The sequence below is a fragment of the Ctenopharyngodon idella genome, chromosome 10 (genome assembly GCF_019924925.1).
Source record: "Ctenopharyngodon idella isolate HZGC_01 chromosome 10, HZGC01, whole genome shotgun sequence".
In the NCBI taxonomy this organism is placed as follows: domain Eukaryota; kingdom Metazoa; phylum Chordata; class Actinopteri; order Cypriniformes; family Xenocyprididae; genus Ctenopharyngodon; species Ctenopharyngodon idella.
In genome coordinates this window covers 8,832,501-8,852,393 of record NC_067229.1, presented here as the reverse complement: position 1 = coordinate 8,852,393, position 19,893 = coordinate 8,832,501, and the positions used below count along the sequence as shown (strand labels likewise).

General features: G+C 35.6%; 3 protein-coding genes across 8 annotated transcripts in view; 2 read left to right on the top strand and 1 right to left on the bottom strand.

Annotated features, from left to right (window-relative positions):
- Window positions 1-3,431: 3,431 nt before the first annotated feature.
- glrx2 (glutaredoxin 2) lies at window positions 3,432-6,342 on the top strand. Of its 5 annotated transcripts, none has more exons than XM_051910708.1 (4): window positions 3,432-3,533; window positions 4,174-4,237; window positions 5,687-5,863; window positions 6,097-6,342. In XM_051910708.1, exons 2-4 carry the CDS (start codon window positions 4,175-4,177, stop codon window positions 6,259-6,261), a joined length of 405 nt encoding a protein of 134 aa, XP_051766668.1. In that variant the 5' UTR covers window positions 3,432-3,533; window position 4,174; the 3' UTR covers window positions 6,262-6,342. The 5 variants fall into 5 exon arrangements, with proteins under 5 accessions (XP_051766668.1, XP_051766669.1, XP_051766667.1 ...); XM_051910709.1 differs by lacking the exon at window positions 3,432-3,533 and adding an exon at window positions 3,534-3,673; XM_051910707.1 differs by lacking the exon at window positions 3,432-3,533 and adding an exon at window positions 3,540-3,713.
- A 582-nt stretch (window positions 6,343-6,924) lies between these two features.
- uchl5 (ubiquitin carboxyl-terminal hydrolase L5) lies at window positions 6,925-12,956 on the top strand. 2 transcript variants are annotated; one of them, XM_051910705.1, is made up of 11 exons: window positions 6,925-7,138; window positions 9,313-9,376; window positions 9,463-9,568; window positions 9,664-9,789; window positions 9,886-9,947; window positions 10,041-10,171; window positions 10,248-10,311; window positions 10,404-10,500; window positions 10,579-10,692; window positions 12,210-12,308; window positions 12,713-12,956. In XM_051910705.1, exons 1-11 carry the CDS (start codon window positions 7,063-7,065, stop codon window positions 12,755-12,757), a joined length of 984 nt encoding a protein of 327 aa, XP_051766665.1. In that variant the 5' UTR covers window positions 6,925-7,062; the 3' UTR covers window positions 12,758-12,956. The 2 variants fall into 2 exon arrangements, with proteins under 2 accessions (XP_051766665.1, XP_051766664.1); XM_051910704.1 differs by having other exon boundaries at window positions 10,398-10,500.
- Window positions 12,957-17,855: 4,899 nt separating this feature from the next.
- The window catches only part of rgs2 (regulator of G protein signaling 2), a 2,877-nt gene continuing 839 nt past the window's right edge, over window positions 17,856-19,893 (bottom strand). Inside the window, exons 1-5 of the mRNA XM_051910970.1 lie at window positions 19,409-19,893; window positions 19,234-19,320; window positions 19,014-19,075; window positions 18,735-18,901; window positions 17,856-18,647 (exon numbers count right to left, since the gene is read on the bottom strand). The exon at window positions 19,409-19,893 is cut by the window's right edge and continues 839 nt beyond it. Coding sequence (XP_051766930.1) covers window positions 18,468-18,647; window positions 18,735-18,901; window positions 19,014-19,075; window positions 19,234-19,320; window positions 19,409-19,698 — 786 coding nt within the window. The 5' untranslated portion in view covers window positions 19,699-19,893 and the 3' untranslated portion in view covers window positions 17,856-18,467. The remainder of the gene's footprint in view (window positions 18,648-18,734; window positions 18,902-19,013; window positions 19,076-19,233; window positions 19,321-19,408) is intronic.

The following is a 19,893-nucleotide window of genomic DNA, read 5'->3' as shown; positions in this document are numbered from 1 at the left end:
AGTTGTTATTTTTGTTTTGTTTTTTAAGATTGAACCACTGTAGTCAAATGGACTATTTTAAGGATGTTTTTACTACTTTTCTGGACATTGAATGTGGTAATTTCATTCCTTTCAATGGAGGATAAAAAACCTCTCGGATTTCATCAAAATATCTTAATTTTGTGTTCTGAAGATGAACAAAGGTCTTACGGGTGTGGAACGACATGAGGGTGAGTAATTAATGACAGAAATGTCATTTTTGGGTGAACTACCCTTTAAGTGTTAAAAAACAGTCATGGAAATTAGTTGTGTATCTGTTCTTTAATCTAAAAGTCTTAAGCCTACCTGAAAGTGCAGGTTGTGGCCTTCGAGGCAAGCCCTTATGTGACAAAGTGCGGTAACCTTCTCTAACAAAATGCCACAGCTTATTGCCAAGACGAGTCTGTTGTAGCCTACCTTCTTCGGGAGGAGACGTTAGTTGGCTTTGACAGGAGGGAGGAATCACGGGCAGTTCAGTGAGGCGATACTCGAGAGATTATTGGAACAGCACCCTCTCCTCCTGTGAACTCAATTGAGGCGTCATTCCATCACTGCGCCAAATCATTTAAAAGCGAAAGACGGAGTGTCCGCAAATGACACGAGGCCGATAAATAAAAAGACGCGCGCATTTCCTTCGGCGGGAACGGTTTTAATAAGGCAGTGAGTGTAATCAGTGGCTTCACTAGCGCCTGCCTCCATATAGCCAGGCATGATTGTCCGCCAGGGACGGTGATTTATGAGGGCAGCCGCAGCAGTGGCTTCTTGCTTGATTACATGGCTGCCCACAAATGCATGCAGCAAACAGATATTAAATCAGCGGGGCATATTCCGATGACACCGCACTGAAGGGAGCGTGGGCGAGGGGCGTCTGCTGCTCGGTGTGAAAACCTGCGTGGGGGCGGGGAATTACGTTTCCAGAGGTTCTGATGAGTTTGCCGACGTTTCGGTGTATGGCGGTCATTACTTGTCATGAGACTGTAAATACTAAGGAGGGTTTCGCCATTATTATGACATGTGGGTTACACGTGGACCCTTGATAATCGCTAGATGGGAAAAGGGCAAATGGAAAATATTAAAGGGCCTATGTGTGGCTCTGGCTCAGGGTGGTTCGGTGAACTTTCAATTGTGCTTTTGCATCATAAAGACCTGTAGGTTTTTATGTTCATATAGAAGATGACTAGTAATTAATGATTATGGTGGTCCCAGGCTTTTTGAACGCATGTGCCCCCACAGCCATATTAATAAGATTATAGACCTTATGCACCAGAGAAACAAACGCACAGCCATCTTTAGAACATCTTTTGTTCAGCACATCCCACAGATGCTCCATTGGATTGAGATCTGGGAAATTTGGAGGCCACGTCAACACCTCAAACTCATTGTTGTGCTCCTCAAACCATTCCTGAACCATTTTTGCTTTGTGGCAGGGTGCATTATCCTGCTGAAAGAGGCCACAGCCACCAGGGAATACCGTTTCCATGAAAGGGTGTACATGGTCTGAAACAGTGCTTAGGTAGGTGCTATGTGTCAAAGTAACATCCACATGGATGGCAGGACCCAAGGTTTCCCAGCAGAACACTGCCTCCACCAGCTTGCCTTCTTCCCATAGTGCACCCTGGTGCCATGTGTTCCCCAGGTTAAGTGACGCACACACACCCGCCCATCCACGCGATGTAAAAGAAAACATGATTCATCAGATCAGGCCACGTTCTTCCATTGCTCCGTGGTCCAGTTATGATGCTCACGTGCCCACTGTTGGCCCTTTCGGCGGTGGACAGGGGTCAGCATGGGCACCCTGACTGCTCTGCGGCTATGCAGCCCCCATACGCAACAAACTGCGATGCACTGTGTATTCTGACACCTTTCTATCAGAACCAGCATTAACTTCTTGAGCAATTTGAGCTACAGCTCGTCTGTTGGATCGGACCAGCCTTCGCACCCCACGTGCATCAGTGAATCTTGGCTGCCCACCACTGTTCCTTCCTTGGACCACTTTTGATAGTTACTGACCACTGCAGACCGGGAACACCCCACAAGAGCTGCAGTTTTGGAGATGCTCTGACCCAGTCGTCTAGCCATCACAATTTGGCCCTTGTCCAAACTCGCTCAAATCCTTACGTTTGCCCATTTTTCCTGCTTCTAACACATCAACTTCGAGGACAAAATGTACACTGCTGCCTAATATATCCCACCCACTAACAGGTGCAGTGATGAAGAGATAATCAGTGTTATTCACTTCACCTGTCAATGGTCATAATGTTATGCCTGATCAGTGTGTATGTATATATATATATATATATATATATATATATAAAATCGATTAATCACAATTATTGGATTATTATGGAACTGGACTCCTTTAAGTACTGGAAATGCAAATGGTCTAATGCAAAAACCACCACAATGAATTACAACAAAGATCATAACAATGAAAGGCCAGGTTTTGAAAAATTAAGAAATTAAGACATCAAACAACTTTTCCAATGATTCTTTAAGTACAGTGTACTGTTGCAAAAAAGTGAAAGGTGAACACACTGCTCATCTTCCTTTAACAATAATGAGTATGGAGTTCAGGCCAATAAACTTTACAATATGTAAGCAATAAATAATTCAAAGTTTATTTTTGTTTCAACGCTGCTGAAAGAGAGAAAGCCGCAATCTAGAGCTATAGAACAATTTTAGGGCCTGTAATATTTAATATTGAATTCCTCATCCTTGGGGTTTTCAAAACATTTATAGTTGACAAAATAACCATAAGCTGGATAACTGATGCCGTTGTTTAAAAAGTGACAAGAACAGCCTTAATTCTTTTTTTGGTTAATTCATAAGGATTAGTGTGGGTAGAAAAATCAATTGCCTTTTTCTTGCAAATGGCAATGTGGCATCTTTTGTGAAAAACAGAGATTAGGGAGCAGCATTAAATCACTTGTCATAAAATGGGGGGAAAGGGAAAGAACAGGAATATCTGAGATTCTCAAGAAACAAACATGTCTTGTGTTGGTTCTGTGTAATGCATTTTACAGAATGGCACAGTGCCACCCTATGGGTGGATGCAAAATTACACTTCTTTCAGATTTAAAAAACATCTAACTTTGAAGGACAAGGGAGATGTAACGTTACACATTAGATATTTACAAAACACGCTGGGTGAAGATGGACCAATCACTGTAGTTTGTGATTTACTGATAAGGCATTTTTAGGCATTAAGATTACTGTTACTGTTTCTATTTGCATGTCAGATGGCAATCCTCTAAATTAATAGCCTACATTAAAAATATACATAACTTTTAGCGTACACATATCTGCAATGAGACAATAAATCGTTCTAGAATATAAATGCGGATTTATGGGAATTGGGTTTCTGACCACCATGGCCCCCTAGAGGAAAACATGTTTGTGCCTCATTATTTCCAATGATCAGGACAGGCTAGTAGAAAAGTGTTCAGGACATCCGTGAAGGGCGGAGCCTACAGATGGCGCTTTTTACGTCATACAAATGTGGTTCCGGTTGAGAGGTACGCATGTGTTTTGGATTTTATAACAATACAGAAGAAGCATATTTTTGTATGTAAAACCGGTAACTTAACTGTCATTGAACAGTCTTTTATTTATAGAGCGGCGCGTGTCGTTTTACACTCCACGATGTTTACGAGAGGTTGTACATACACATCCAAACAGGCTTATCATATTCTAAGGTCATTATGAGGACAATTAGTATTGGACTATATTTTAACATAACTGTGTGCATGCTATAAATTAAACTAAGATTATAATCAAGACCGCCATTGTTTTTGTCTGTTCTGGACGGTACAAGTTAACCTACTTTAACAGACAAAAACGCTGTTTTCAGTAGTGTCATTAAATGTTTAAATCCCCCCTGTGTGATCTGATCAGATTACAGTCTAGCTATGTGATCCTGTTTACCTGTTTCAGTCGGGAACCAGACAACAGTTCGAACATGACTGACTTAAATTGTCAGTCTAGTTCTCTTGTATCTGCACTAACTGCGTTTGCTTTCCTTGTATCTTCAACATGTCTTTTTTACAGACCAGTGATTATAACAAGGTCATCACGTGTGTTAATCTCAGTCTGTTGCTGTGTAAATGGTAGTGTTGTTTTCTCTCAGTCTGAACTAAATTCATGTCGTTTATTTAGAATGGGGAACTTCACGTCGTCTGCTCCTGGTTTGTCAAGCTCAGCATGCAATCAGTTTGTCCAGGTAAGCTTTACGCTGGTTTGTTTTGGTTCAATTAATGGAAAAGTTCACCCGCAAATTCTGTCTAAATTACTCACTCATGCCGTTCCGAACCCTTATGACTGTCCTTTCTAATGTGGAACATCAAAATTCCACGCAACCAAGATTATTAAGATTCGTGAATGAATCATTTACTGTTTTTGTGAACCAGAACAATTGATTCATCGAAAAGGTCTGACGAATGTGAATAACAGCTTAAAGGGATAGTCCACCCAAAAATGAAAATTCTGTCATCATTTACTCATACCCAGGGCTGGAAATGGCTGAGATTCACTGGGGGGACTCTAGTTGGGAAGATTTTATTTTTACTTTCAATGACTGTATTTAAATATGAAATATTATATAATGTTTTAAACGTAGAACAAAACCACAATTTGTACCAGGCTGTAAACTTTTTTTTTTTGCTGTGAAGTTGGGCATTTTAACATGGGATTCAATGAGATTCTGCTCTCTTTTGGAGCCTGTCCCTAGCGGCCAGTCAAGGAATTGCAGTTTAAGTCACTTCCGTATTGGCTTCAAGAGAAACTGGGGGAGGTTGCCACTTGAGTCCTACCAACATGTGTTGTATATTTGGTCTGCACAATTAATCAAAATAAAACCAAAATCAATATGGCTTAGTGAAATTTTCAAATCATAATGGATGCAATTGAATTAAATAGATATGTGTGCTGTGTATTTCAGAGTGAATAGTGGCACTGCGTTCTTTTACATGCAAGCAGCTCATAATCTGGTGTTTTTCGGAGTGGCTCAGGTCACAGTAAATACTGATCCACAAAAACTTCATCTCTGCTAGCGCTGTGAGTTAATGTGCATTTGGGGACACAACATGCGGCATCCATCTTTCTTGTAATGATAAGTGCTTGTAACTGGCTATTGTCAAAAAAAGAGAAGCTTTAAAAGGACAGTTCACCCAAAAATGAAAATTGTCATATTCACCCTCAAGTTGTTCCAAATGTGTATGAGTTTCTTTCTTCTGTTGAACACAAAAGAAGATATTTTAAAGTAAACAGTGGACAGTAGCTATTGACTTCCATAGTAGAAAAAAAATAAATCCTATGGAAGTCAATGGCTACTGTCAACTGTCTGGATACCAATATTCTTTAAAATATCTTCTTTTGGGTGAACTATCCCTTTAAGGATAAAGTTTTAAAAGTTTAGTTTAGAGTTTTCTGACAAAATAAAAGCTCAGTGGCTTAACATTTGAAAAACATTTTGGGCCAAATTGTGCAACCCTACAAACAAAAAGCAAAGCAAACCTGGAGCTTTTTCCCCACATTTTAAATTACATTAGCAATTACAATTTTTTTCCCTCAAATCTTGCAGCCCTAATATCCTATGCCTTAAATATGCGTCTATTCATTAACCTGGATCTCCCTCTCTTTTTTTTTTTTTTGTCTGTTTGTTTTTTTACAGGATGTTGTGTCTAGTAACTGTGTTGTAATATTCTCCAAAACCACATGCCCCTATTGTAAGATGGCAAAGAATGTCTTTAATGAGATAGGAGCTACATATAAAGTTGTTGAATTGGATGAGCACAATGATGGCCGACGTCTCCAGGAGACCTTAGCACAAATGACAGGTGCCAGAACGGTAAGTCCTGTGATTTGTTTATATCTACAAAAACAGTTCCATTCCTGGATGCTGATTGGAATTTTGCATATGATTATATAATCACATGCTAAATGTCATGCAAAAATGATTATATAATCACATTTCATGCAAAAATGATTATATAATTACATGCAAAATTCCAATCACCTGGTAAATATATTGTTTTTGTCAAGACAGTATTTCTGACGATAGTCCTTTTAACTCTTTTTCAGGTACCAAGAGTCTTTATTAATGGGCAGTGCATTGGAGGTGGCTCAGATACAAAACAGCTCCACCAGCAAGGGAAACTTCTGCCTCTTATTGAACAATGTCGTCCATGCTGTTTGAGTACAAGCCCTGAGGGCTCAGGCAATGGTCAACAGCCTAATCAGTCATAATGATTTGTAATATGTGTTTGTACTTTATGGTCACCCTTGAACAGCTCAAATAAAAGTTAAGTATTTATGTTTTAAAATGTATGCTGCTGTAAGTTGCTCTTTTATTATAATTTTTCTGGACTTTTGCCATCTGAAATACAGAAATGTGCTGTATGTTTTCTTGTAAAATATAATACCATATGATATTACATAAGATTTTAGATGACTTTTTTTATTTCGACCTGAGTTACAAAACATCAGGATTCCTTTATGTATTATAAATAAAGTATTAATGTTTTTGTTTGTTTGTTTGTTTGTTTGTTTTGTTTTTTGTTTTTTCAAAATGTGTTGAAATGTTTTGTTTTTTTTCTGATTAAAGCGCACAAACACCCACTGGACTGAAATAAAACCTTATTTTACATCTTTGTAAACAACTGATTATTGATGACTAGAATTCTGTGTGTCAACATTCTAATATATCTATAATTATATCCCAACAACTGTATTAATTTAGCGTGATATTATGACACGACATGGAGTATATTAACATTTAAACGCACTATATTTGTTTAACGACGGAAATTTCCTTTCAAAATCACTTTTTGAAAGGAAAAGTCGAAGAACGACTCGTCTCGAATACGCTCCTAGACACAAGGAGGCAGAAGCGCGCCTACATGTTTAAGACTCCGCGTGAAGCAGAAGAATGACGCATGTCGAAAGGAATGCCGGGAAAACTACTGTATGTGTGAATGAGTCTCATTAGCCTCGTTTAACCGCTACACGAGAACAATTTTCTGTTTACAGTAAGATATAATTTCAGAAATGGCGGGAAGCGCTGGGGAATGGTGTCTTATGGAAAGCGACCCGGGAGTTTTTACAGAGCTGATAAAGGGCTTTGGTGAGAGCTTAATATTTTCTTAAATTATAGCGGGGCGTGTAAGTGCGCTAGTTTTGCTTCAGTTCATTGATTTTGATCACCAATGTGATTGGTTATTATAGGGCCTGATTGCCAGCCTGGTTTAAATCCACATAATTATATTCTTTTAATGTTCTCAGTGTATGAGTCAGTGCTGCACTACACTTGCCTTACATTTCTGCTGCTTAACTTGAGTCTAATAATGTCAGTGGTCATGTCACAAAAAAGTAGTGAGCAGCCTACCTAGACGGCGTTTTTGAGCATCATTTGCAAGTTCCTAACAATTGATTAGTATTTTTATTGGCATTATTAGACGAACATTTGAATTCAGCGCATTTAAGCATCACAGGCACGTTCCGATTCATATTGTGTTCGAACATATGATTCAGTATATTTGAACATCATTTGCACGTTCCAAACATTCGATTAATATTTTTGTCGGTATTATTTCTTGAATACAAACCTTGAATTCAGTATATTTGGGCATTATTCTCACGTTCTGAACATTTGCGTCATATTGTCAGCATGGTTGAGTATGAACATTGAATTTATTATATTTGGGCATCGTCTGCACTTTCCGAACATCTGATTCCTATTTGTGTGCACATTATTGGTTAAAACGTTTGATACAATGTATTTGGGCATCATTTGCATGTTCTAAACATTATCTTCATCTTTTTTTGTGGGGATTATTGATTACTTTCAATGTGTTTCAGTAAATTTGAGCATCATTTGCACATTTTCAATTCTATTAATATTTTTCTCGGAATTATTGGTTACGTACATTTGAGTATACATCGATGAGCTGAAACATTATGACCCCCTGAGGCATGGACTCAACAAGACCCCTGAATGTGTCCTGTGGTATATCTGGCACCAAGACATTAGTCCTGAAGGTTGCAAGGTGGAGCGAACTTGTTGGTCCAGCTCATCCCATAGATGCTCTATTTGATTGAGATCTGGGGAATCTGGAGACCAGAGCAACGCCTTGAACTCTTCATCATGTTCCTCAAATCATTCCTGAAAAATGTGTCCAGTGTGACACGGTGTATTATCCTGCTGAAAGAGGCCACTTCCACCAGGGAACACCATTGTCAATCAGGATGTGAGATGGTCCTCACTGCAGAACACAAGATCCAGGGGGTGAGGTTGGATCTGGATCCAACTCCTCCCACTTTACATATCCCTTAACCTACTCGTCTCTGCTCCCTGGATCTCGTGTGTTCTGCAGTGAGGGGCTACTGAAGGATGTACCTGGTCGGTGGCATGTGACAAATTTACGTCCACATGAATGGCCAGACCCAGGGTTTCCCATCAGAACATTGCCCAGAGCATCACATTCCCTCCACCTGCTCATCGTCATCCCACAGTGCATCCTGGTTCATCACTTCCCTAGGTAAACGACGCACACATACACAGCCGTCAACGTGATGTAAAAGAAAACGGGACTCATGGGACCAAGCTACCTTCTTCCGCTGCTCCAAGGTCCAGTTCCGACACCTGCGTGCCCATTGTAGGCACTTTTGACAGTGGACATCATAAGCAGTCTGCAGCTACACAGCCCCATACGCAACAGAGTGCGATGACGTGTTCCTCCCATAACCATCATTAAAATTTTGTGACTTGTGCCATAGTAGACCTTCTGTTGGTTCTGACCAGACGGGATAGCCTTCATTGCCTTTGTGCATCAATGCGCATTGGGTGCCCAACACCCTGTCACCGGTTTGTGGTTTGTCCCTCCTCGGATCACTGTTGGTAAATTCTCACCACTGCTGACCGGGAACAACACACAAGCCTTGCCGTTGCAGAGATACTCTGACCCAGTTGCCTTGCCAGCCCTTGTCAAAATCACTCAGATCTTCAGAACTGATTCTTTGCTTACCATCGAATCTACTCGGACCATAATATGTGGCCTTGTTAGGAGATGATCAGCGAGATTCACTTCACCTTTGACTGGTCATAATGTTTTGGCTCATCAGTGTTTTTGGGCATCATTTACACGTTCTGAACACTCTATCCATATCCATATTATCCATATGCACATTTAAAAATTACATTTGGAATATATGGACGTCATTTGTGCGTTTCGAGTCTTTTATTCCACATTATTGGTGCCTTCGAATGTCGTGCGACACTGATTTCTCTGTTTTCATTAGGATGCAAAGGTGCACAGGTGGAAGAGATATGGAGCATGGAGCCAGAAAACTTTGAAAATCTCAAGTAAGCAATAGCCGTGAATCTACTATTATATGAAGTGTTCTTCCAGTGTTCTAACTGCAATTGAATATGCACGTAAATCATTTCAGGCCCGTTCATGGTCTGATTTTCCTCTTCAAGTGGCAACCCGGTGAGGAGCCAGCGGGGTCTATTGTACAAGACTCAAGGCTGGATCAGATCTTCTTTGCCAAGCAGGTGAATAATTATGCATTTCATCAAATTCAGCAGTCTGCTGCCAAATGTAAAAAGGATATTTGTGGACATTTATATATGTGAACGTGCCGTTTCAGGTCATCAATAATGCCTGTGCGACCCAGGCGATCGTCAGCGTGTTGTTAAACTGCACTCATCCTGATATGCTCCTTGGGGAAACACTGACAGAATTTAAAGAGTTTTCACTCAGTTTTGATGCCGCAGTAAGTTGGCGCATGTTTTATTTTACTGGATATTTGTCATTAGTATTGTTTATTAGCATTTTTAAGACTTTTCTGTTCATATTTTCCCTTTTCAAGATGAAGGGTCTTGCTCTCAGTAACTCTGAAGTTATTCGACAAGTTCACAACAGCTTCGCCAGGTTGTTTTTATTTGCTTTTATGAATTTTATTTTTTTTCTTTTTCTCTGTTAGATATCTTGTATAATGTTTTTGCCATTTTGTTTTTTCCGTAGACAACAGATGTTTGAGTTTGACGCAAAGTCGTCGGCTAAAGAAGAGGATGCTTTTCACTTTGTGAGCTACGTGCCTGTTAACGGACGACTTTATGAGTTGGATGGACTTCGTGAAGGACCCATAGACCTTGGTAGATGGAATCATCGGTGAATTATTTAGTTTGTGCAGTTGGTTTAAGTCCTTAAATGATTTTGTCACTTTCTCAGGAGCGTGTAACCAGGATGATTGGATCAATGCTGTACGGCCCGTCATTGAGAAACGAATACAGAAGTAAGCATCAAGCTGATGTGATTTATTTTGAGTAGATGGACTTTCTACTGAGCTTTTTTTTTTTTTTTTTTTTTTTTTTTTATAAGATACAGTGAGGGAGAGATTCGATTCAACTTGATGGCCATTGTTTCGGACCGCAAGATGATTTATGAAAAGAAGATCGTTGAACTACAGGCTCAGCTCACAGAAGTAAGACCCTCTGAATGTGTTAATTATTGGAATGACCGAATGATGACGGCTGCTTAAAGACGTTGCTGCTGTTCACAGGAAGAGCCGATGGACACAGACCAGAGTGGGAATCATCTTAGCTCTATCCAGTCAGAGATCGCCAAGTATCAGCTCCTGATCGAAGAAGAGAACCAAAAACTTAAAAGATACAAGGTATGTACATCTTTGATCCCCTCAATAAGCTTTTGAAAAGTAACTTATTAAGAATATTATTAATATAAAACCTTTCTTTATTATTATTATTATTATTATTATTATTATTATTATTATTATTATTAATGTTTTCCACATTGATCCTGTAAAATGATAACTTCAGATATCACTTTACTTTATAATATTACCATATTTATTATTATTTTCCTAATTTATTTTTTAAATGTTAATTTAATTAGTTAATTTTAGTTAACTTAATTTAATTTAATTAATAACGTGTTATCAAATATAAATTATTTTATTATTACTGTTGGCTCTTTAAAAGCGAATTTATTTATATTAAAAAATAGAAAATGCTCTATTTTATTTTTAATAAACTAATAATAATGATTATAATAATTTTCTTCAAATGTATCTTTTGAAATGTTAATTTTGTTTATAAGTAATATGTTACAAAATATGAAATCACTCCTAATTTAATAATAATAGTTGTTATTATTAGTAGTAGTAGTAGTAGTAGTAGTAGTATACTGTTATTATTAATAAATATTATTTTCCTTAATTTTTTTTAAAGTTATGTTATAAAATATCACTTTACTATATAATAATAATAATAAATGATTACTAGTAGCACTAAGGTTTTTCCTAATTTATCCTTTAAAGTTAATTTTATTAATAAATAACATTGTAATAAAACCACTTTTCTTTCATGATTATTTTTGTTTTCCTTTCTGGCTAAGTTATGTTATAAAATAGAAAATGCACTTTACTTTATTATAAATAATAATAATAAATGTAGGATGATTATTATTATTATTATTATTATTATTATTATTATTTTCCTCTTCCTCATTGGTTCTTAATTTTATTATCATAAATAAGTTCTTATAAAATATCACTTTTCTGTATAATATTATTATCATTATTAATGTTTTTCCTAATTTATATTTTAAAGTTAATTTTATTAATACATAACATGTTATAAAATATCACATTTTTTCTTTTATTATTATTGTTGTTGTTTGTTAAAAACATTTGTTAAATATGAAATGCACTGTATTACATATATATATTTATATAATTAGATAATAAAAATAATTTATATTTTATTTTCCTCATTTGTTCTTAATTTAAGTTAATTTTAAGTTGTTTTAAATATCAATTTACTTTATAATAATTATAATAATTAATTATTATTATTATTATTATTATTATTACTACTAATGTTTTTCCTAATTTATCCTTATAAAAAAACACTTTTCTTCCTTTATTATTGTTGTTGTTGTTGTTCTTTTCCTCATTGGCTCTTTAAAATGCATGTATAAATTATATTTATAAAATACACATTATTTTATTGTAATATAATAATCATTATTATTATCCCCTCTAAAATGTGAAATTTTATTATTATTATTATTATTGGTACAATGCCCCTTAAATTATAAAAATGTTGTTGGGAAAAAAAAAAAGAAATCCTTTACTTTAATCCTAAAAAATATATATATTTATTTTTTAAGATTGAGAACATTAGAAGGAAGCACAACTACCTTCCCTTTATTATGGAGTTACTGAAGACATTGGCCGAATATCAGCAGCTGATCCCACTGGTCGAAAAGGTAAGTACAGTCAGAACCGGTGTGTGATAGTGAATCTCATCATATCACTAGAGGGCGCTGTTGGTGCATTATTTCTACTTAGCCTCTGAGCTTGCAGTGTTTTGTTCTTGCTCTTGTTAATTTAACTGCAAGAAACCTTGCCGTTAGTTAGAAGTTAGTAAAATGTGAACACTAATAAGTCAACTCATATTAAAAAGTCAACACCTAAAACTTTCAAAGAGTTGTGCAGTAATAGCACCCAAATAGTACCCGGGTACCTTTGTGTTTATTCACCCAGTGCAGTGTTGGAATCGCTGCATGATAATCTAGTATTCAAATTCAAAATACTAGGAATTCTAAATTTAAATTCAATTTAGGGGGATGAATATGAAAACTTCTTTTTCTTTCTTCCTCTGTTTCTTCAGGCAAAGGAAAAACAAAGTGCCAAAAAAATACAAGAAGCCAAGTAACCCCACATTGTTAGACCCTGTTTAATTTTATGCCACGGAATCACTTGATGTGCAGTTGTCTTCTGTATCCCATAAAAGGAGCACCTGGAAGTGAAGTCAAGTGTGGTGCTTGATGTCATTTCCTTCATGTCTGCATGCATGTGAAGAGATGTTTAAATAATGTCTTATTTTCATATAAATTTCATTTGTTCAGTAATAATGTTGTTTCATGTTTTGTTCTTATTAGCACAAAGTAAATGATAAATGAGTCTTAAATTACTGTAAAATATTGTACAATAAAGCACTAATCTATTATTATTAATAATGAACATAATTAGAATGGTACATTTTGACTGAAATGATACACATGTGAAAAGTCTCTTCTGTCAGTAACAATTCAAAAGAGGAAGGTTTACAATTATATAATGTATCATAAATCTGAAATAATAACACACTAGAAACTTCTTCCTGTCAAAAGCAAACTGCTTCATGTTTTCGATCAATTTGTTTGCTTTACTTGGAAGTTTCGTGTTTCTCATGTTACTAAATAGATCTGTTTTTTGTCCTGTTTCCTGTTATTTGGGATGTTTAATTTGGGAATATGACGCAGACTCACATGGGTAGACAAACTGCGGTCAAGTTTGTTACAACCGTAACAACCACTGCTGAAACGGCATCTATTTGCATGTACCGTTCCTCAAAAATATCACGCTAGCTAATCACATTTTCTTTTGACAATACTGGTAGAAGTTTAGGTTTGTTTATTTTGATTTTCAAAAATGAAACTGCTCAGAGAAATATTCACTGGTGGAGTAATGAGTAATGTAATTTGCTTCACAGTGTTAATTTAGTATTATTTATTTACTACTATAGTATTAATTATTATTTTGAATTGAGCGCAACAGTCGGGTTTCCGGAAGTAAAAACTAAGAAAATGTGTATATATACATATTTATGTCAACATTTTTAAATGAGTAGTTTTATATTATTTCTCTATTTGTTTCGATTATGCTGTTCACAGTGCTTTATGGGATTGTAGTTCTTTCCATCACTTCATCTGTTAAAGGATAGATAGACCTAAAAATGTAAATTCTGTCATTATTTACTCACCCTCATGTTGTTTCAAACCCGTAAGACTTTCATTCATCTTTGAAACACAAATTAAGATCTTTTTGATGAAATCTGAGATATTTCTGTCCCTCCATTGACAACTACACAACTGACACTTTGACGCTTTAAAAAGTTCATAAAGAGTTCGTAAAACTAATCTATATGAATTGAGCGGTTTAGTCCAAAGAGACTTGATCGCGTTATATGCTGAACAGATTGAATTTAGGCTTTTTATTCACATGTAAACATTGATCAACGAACATAAATAGAAGCTCAACCAAAACTGCTTGACGCGTAAGAAAAATCTCTTCCAAAAGCTCAAACATTCTACGTAACACGAGAATGAAGCTCATTGGTTCTCGCACGTCAAGCGAACATGCTTGAGCTTCCGTTTACCACAATTGATATGTAAGTTGATGAATGTTTAAATGTGAATAACAGCCTAAATTCGATCTGTTCATCTCATAAAGTGATCGAGTCTCTTGAGAAAATTGACTAAACCGCTCGATTCATATGGATTAATTTTATGATCTCTTTATGAACTTTTTGAAGCGTCAAAGTGGTAGTTGCCTAGCTGTCAATGGAGGGACAGAAATATCTCAGATTTCATCTAAACAAATCTTAATTTGTGTACCAAAGATGAACGAAAGTCTTGTGGGTTTGGAACGACATGAGGGTGAGTAAATGATGACCGAATGTTCATTTTTGGGTGAACTAACCCTTTAAGTATAGTACCACAGTCTTGTACCTTTTGTATTTTTGTCCGTTTTTCAAATACTTTTTTGCTTCAAATCAAAATTTGTAATGTTATGATTCACCTCGTGGCTGGTTGTTTCATGGTTTATAACACCTTGATAAAAGGTGTGTTTGACTTGAAACGGCGCTGCAGACTTGAAAAATCCCTATGGGAGAAATGAATGGAAAAAAAATATTTCAAGAACCATTGGCTTTTAATATTATTTTTATATAGCTTTGACTATTTCAGTTAGTTGCTAAAGCAACATTTCTAAATTTATTTTTTTTTCCTCAAATGTTTTATTTCCTTTTTTTTGGCCTAATTAGGCCTACCGAAAACAATAGTTTTATATTTAAATCTGAAGTGTATTTTTATGTTGAAATAGGCATCTTATGTTAGACGTTTTATGTTAAAAGAGACATCTGAAATATGTTTGTCCAGTCAATGATCGTATTGCGCTGTTTTGCAGTTCCGTTTGTTGACGCGAGTCTGCATTTCGCACCCAAACTTTCCATGGCCTGGATTTTTGCCTTTCCTGTGCAAGCGTTCCCATGAAGTGATGGAAACTTCAGTAAGTGTTGTTCGAAGTGCTGAAAGGGTGCTTTAATAGTCTGCAGCATCAAAGCAGACACTTAAATCACCGGCGTTTGGCAATAGTTTTGTATTTTTCATCTGTACTTCCAGCGCCGCGACAGTCGTTTACACAGTGAATTGCGTTTCTATTCTTGCTGAACTGTTTATTTACATTCTTTTAAACTCCCCGGACCAGTGGTGATCTTAAGAGAGCCGCTGTAGTATATGATAACCGTGTCACGTTACAGTTCCCCCCCACCCCCGCAAGAACACGCTATCTTGTATTATTGCCGTCATAGTTGATCACAACTCTTGATATACCGTCCAAAAATGTAGTCGCCATTACTTGCTTTGTGACGCGTGTATATTGCGATCCGGTTAGTCTTAACAGAATGTGAAACATCTTAGGCTACTCTTGCCAAAAAAAAAAAAAAGTGTTACGTCTGTAATATTGTGCAAGTTGTGTTGCTACATGTGCTGAAGTTCAGAACTGTTCCAGTCATAACTTTAATCTACAGGAATTATCTAGCAACAGCAAAGAAAGGGGGGGAAAAAAACCAAGCATATTTTTTGACACTTAAGTCACACTGAAAATATATATGTATACGACATACCTAAATTTAGGTATTAATGCTTTTTTTTTTTTTTAGTTAATTAATTAAACAGCATGTGTTTATAGTCAGTAACCAGAAAATGTTAGCCACACTAATAATAATAATAGTAATAATAATAATAATAATAATAATAGGCTAATAATACTAATAATCAAAACTTGTTTATATGTTCAGTGGCTCCAAAAAGTATGTTAGTCCCAACTGTATTTTTGGACACACAAGTCACACACAATTATTAAAAATTATTGCATTTAGATATGCATTGAAAAGTATTTAGAATTTTAAGTCACACTTAAAGCATGTGCATTTATTATTATTATTATTATTATTATTATTATTTAATTAACAGTACTTGTTTAAATAAATATGCATCCAGTAACCCCAAAAACTATTTTTGGACACTTAAATCACACTTATTTTTTTATTTGGATTAGTCAACTAAAATATCAATTGGCATATGCAAACAATTGTGGACTAAAAAAATTCTCAGACTTAGTTTCACTTTTCTAATGCATTTCCATTTAACTGACTGGTTTTTATTTTGTGTATGAAGTCCATGTCATCACATTTACTATGGACATCTGACACTTTTAAAAATATATTTTGCTTGGAAAAAAAAAAAAACATTTTAAATAAATGGCACTTGCTTTCACATTCCTATATTTTCAAGTGTGGCATAAGTGTCCCAGTACATCTTGAAGCCACTGTATGAGGACGAACCATGCAAAGTGAGTTGAGGAAAGCCAGCAGTGTTGTAAATAACTGCTCAGGTTCATCGTGCAGTCTGTGAACACGTTCTTGGATGGGTTAAACAGATGGAGTGTTTGGTGTCTGTTCAGTGTCGGACTGCTGTGAGATCATGTACAGGAACGGAAGGAACACAAATGTGTCACAAAGGTAAATATGTCCGTACACACACACAAAAAAAAAAGTCAAATGTGTGCTGGTTTGCACCTGGAACAAAACAAACATGTTAAGTGCAGAATGTCCTGCTCTCTATATTTGCTTTAAATGTTTGTCTTTAAGGAGAAGTGAGGTTTGTTCTGCAGGTACATCTCTGGTCTTTCAGGTCATGCCTTAAATGGAAAGATGATAAACATCTCAAACTTCATGTAAAAATTTGAGGGTTAATTATGCAGTAATTCGTGGGTGCAGTAAGTTTGCTGAGAAAAAATGCAGTTTGGTTTTGTGGAACTAAACTGGTAGAACTGGTTATGGGACACTGAACTGATCAGATAACCTAAATGTATTTCATGTATATTATCTTTGCAACTAAAAAAAGGCTTTAAAGGCGAGACACAGCAGTTAATGGTGTGAGATTGGGGCGGGGCTATTTGTCCAACCATTACATTGTAAAAAAAAAAAAAAAAATTATGATTTATCACATTTTTCTTCTGTCAAATCAACTTAATTAATGTGGTTCAGATAACATAATATTTTGAGTTTCTGTTGATTAAACCAATCGCCTTCATTGTATTAACTCAATTTTTTTATTTCAGTGAACTCAACATTAAGGCAACCATGTAACTAAGTTAAACTAATTAGTTTTTACAGTGTAGCAGCACAAGAACATCAATGAAAATGTTTTGCAATCCTGTTTTGCGATGCAAGTGAAGTTACACTATGTAACTTTGAAATTAATATGTTTTTGTTTGAAGTAAAATTGTCAATGAATGCATATTGAGAAAGGATAGTTTGTGTACAAATAAAGAAATACTGAAAAGTGCATTGATGATATTGCTAATGTTGTTTAATACTATTGTGTAAATAAAATTTTGTTTAGGCATCAAAAAATACAATGTGCTGTAAAAAAAAAAAATAGTCATTTTGAGATTTGTTAAAGATTACATTTAACAGTATTAAATTATTAGTGTTTTAAAGAATAACTATGAGTGAGCGCTAGATGATGGCAAATGTAATCTATAAATAAAAATAGAATTGAGTATGAACAAATAAATGTACCATATTGGTTTTACCAATAAATTAAAAATTAATCTCAGCTAATAACACGTTACTTTTTGTTTGCATCTTTCTTTTATATCGATTATATCAAATCTGAAAAGTAATGAAATGACGGACAAAAATATTTTAATCCAAATTTCTTCTTTTTTATTGTTAGTGTTTTTAAAGAACAACTTTTAAGTGTGTGTTTGATTACAGCAAAGGTAATCTAAATGTTAAAAAATAAAAAAATAAAATAAGGGAGATGAGCATGTACAATTAAATATGCAATTTTTTTTTTTTTTTTTTTTTTAAATAAACAACTCCAATATCAGCCGATAACCATTTATACATCTCTTTATATATACATCTGTTTTTGCTTGCATCTGTTTTGCCGCATTACATCAGTCCACCCCCAAAGTCCAGAAAAGTAATGTAATGACAAAGAAAGAAATTTATCCAAATTTATTGTTTAGGTCTTTCATTAAAAAGCAAACATAAATAAAAAAAATTAAAAAAATCCTTATAGTACAACTTCAAAACATAGATGCTGCTTCATTATATGACCACTCAGTACTAATATTTCACCCGACATTCATCCTGACACCTTAACTATTTACAAATCTGTGCAAAATATGCAAAATTTAAATACATTGAAATCATAATAGCATAACCACTAAGAAGGACATGAAACAGTAGATGCGTGTAGCATTCTAAAACGGACCAGCCATTTGTTTAAATGCAACAACTGAGAATGTTATTGCTCTCCTGCAGCAATTCTGCATAGTTGATGGTAGAGTTCAGAGTCCAGGAACCGCGGGTACGAGTTGTGCTCAATCAAGTAGTAAACTCTGCTCTGGGCTGCTTTGAAACTAGACTGTGTTGGGATCAGAAGGCTTTGGTGGAGGGACTCCTTGGTGTAGAAGTCCAAGTTGACCTAGAGAAGTAAAAATTGAAAGAAATGAGTACGTGTGGCACAGCTTGATGAAAACTAAAAACTTTGCTGGCATTGACGAAACCTCACCTCCTTTGGAGACTCTGCCCTGACGAATTCTTCGTATATTGTTTTTGCCCTTGATCGGAGTTTTGATCTCAACCTGATCTTTCTGAACTCTTCGCAGGCCAACCAGAACTCCATATTCTCCTCGCAGTGTTCAGACTTCATGAAAAGTCGCAAAGCAATTATTCCATCTGAAATATGAATACAGTAATAAGATCCGTTATTATTATTCAGCATTATTTTGGCATTAAATAATGTGTTCTTCCAAATATAATTCGTAAATATTTAAAAAATAACAATTACATTTGCTGCTCAATAAGTTGTCCAGAGATTGTGCCCATCGAGTAACTTCTTCAGCACTTGGCCTGTAAGAATATAATCATTTAAATCTTATTTTGATTTAAATTAAATGTTAAATTAAATTCTTTTGATTAAGTCCATGATCCCACTTTGTGACATGTATATAGTAATTTTACAAAAAGTATATTAACAAAGTAAATGAACAGTATTTCCATATGCTCACCCCTGTGATTTTCTTTGTGGCGTGGCTCTGTGTGATTCTCTCATGGGAAACGTCTTGAACAGCATTCTTGATGTCCAGTTTGTTTTCCTGTTAAACACAATCAACAAACATTAGCAACCACACATGTATCGCTTGGCGTAAAACCAAATACAGCATGATAAAATGCATATCTCACTTTATTTCACTCTCTTCTGTAGTCGTATCAGGGTTCCTGAAGTAGAGCAAGGGCTCCTTGCTCGAATCTGATGTGGAATTTCTCATTTTTGCCAATCTATCCATCACTATCAACTGAACTGAAACATGTTGTCTTGGAGTGTGCTGCTTTTTATATCCAAGGACTGTGCTGTGGGCGGGATCATCAGCCTGGGAAACATCTGATTTGTTGCCTTGTATCAGCATTTGAGTGGCCATGCTGCAAGTCTTGTTGGCAGGAACACTGAAGTTCTTTCTCAAATTATCTTTCATCAAATAAAACTTGATGTTAATTTAACTGTGTGTGTGTTTGTGTGTATATACACACTCTAAACTACTGCAGATGAATAGAAACTAAAATATAAGGATTGTTCAACACTTTCTGATCTCATAATTCCCATTTCCCAAAACTTCCATTTGTGTTCGTAAATATTTTTGATGACGTCTTAAAATAAAAACATGCAAAGT

What these genes read in the sequence shown, in the direction of transcription:
- glrx2 (XM_051910706.1), top strand. Translation starts at nt 3,881, where the DNA reads ATGTTTAAATCCCCCCTGTGTGATCTGATCAGATTACAGTCTAGCTAT. An exon ending in AGACCAGTGATTATAACAAG is followed by an intron (nt 4,084 to 4,173) that starts GTCATCACGTGT and finishes TCGTTTATTTAG; the next exon opens with AATGGGGAACTTCACGTCGT. An exon ending in AAATGACAGGTGCCAGAACG is followed by an intron (nt 5,864 to 6,096) that starts GTAAGTCCTGTG and finishes ACTCTTTTTCAG; the next exon opens with GTACCAAGAGTCTTTATTAA.
- uchl5 (XM_051910704.1), top strand. Translation starts at nt 7,063, where the DNA reads ATGGCGGGAAGCGCTGGGGAATGGTGTCTTATGGAAAGCGACCCGGGA. An exon ending in GAAAACTTTGAAAATCTCAA is followed by an intron (nt 9,377 to 9,462) that starts GTAAGCAATAGC and finishes AAATCATTTCAG; the next exon opens with GCCCGTTCATGGTCTGATTT. An exon ending in ATTGAGAAACGAATACAGAA is followed by an intron (nt 10,312 to 10,397) that starts GTAAGCATCAAG and finishes TTTTTTTATAAG; the next exon opens with ATACAGTGAGGGAGAGATTC.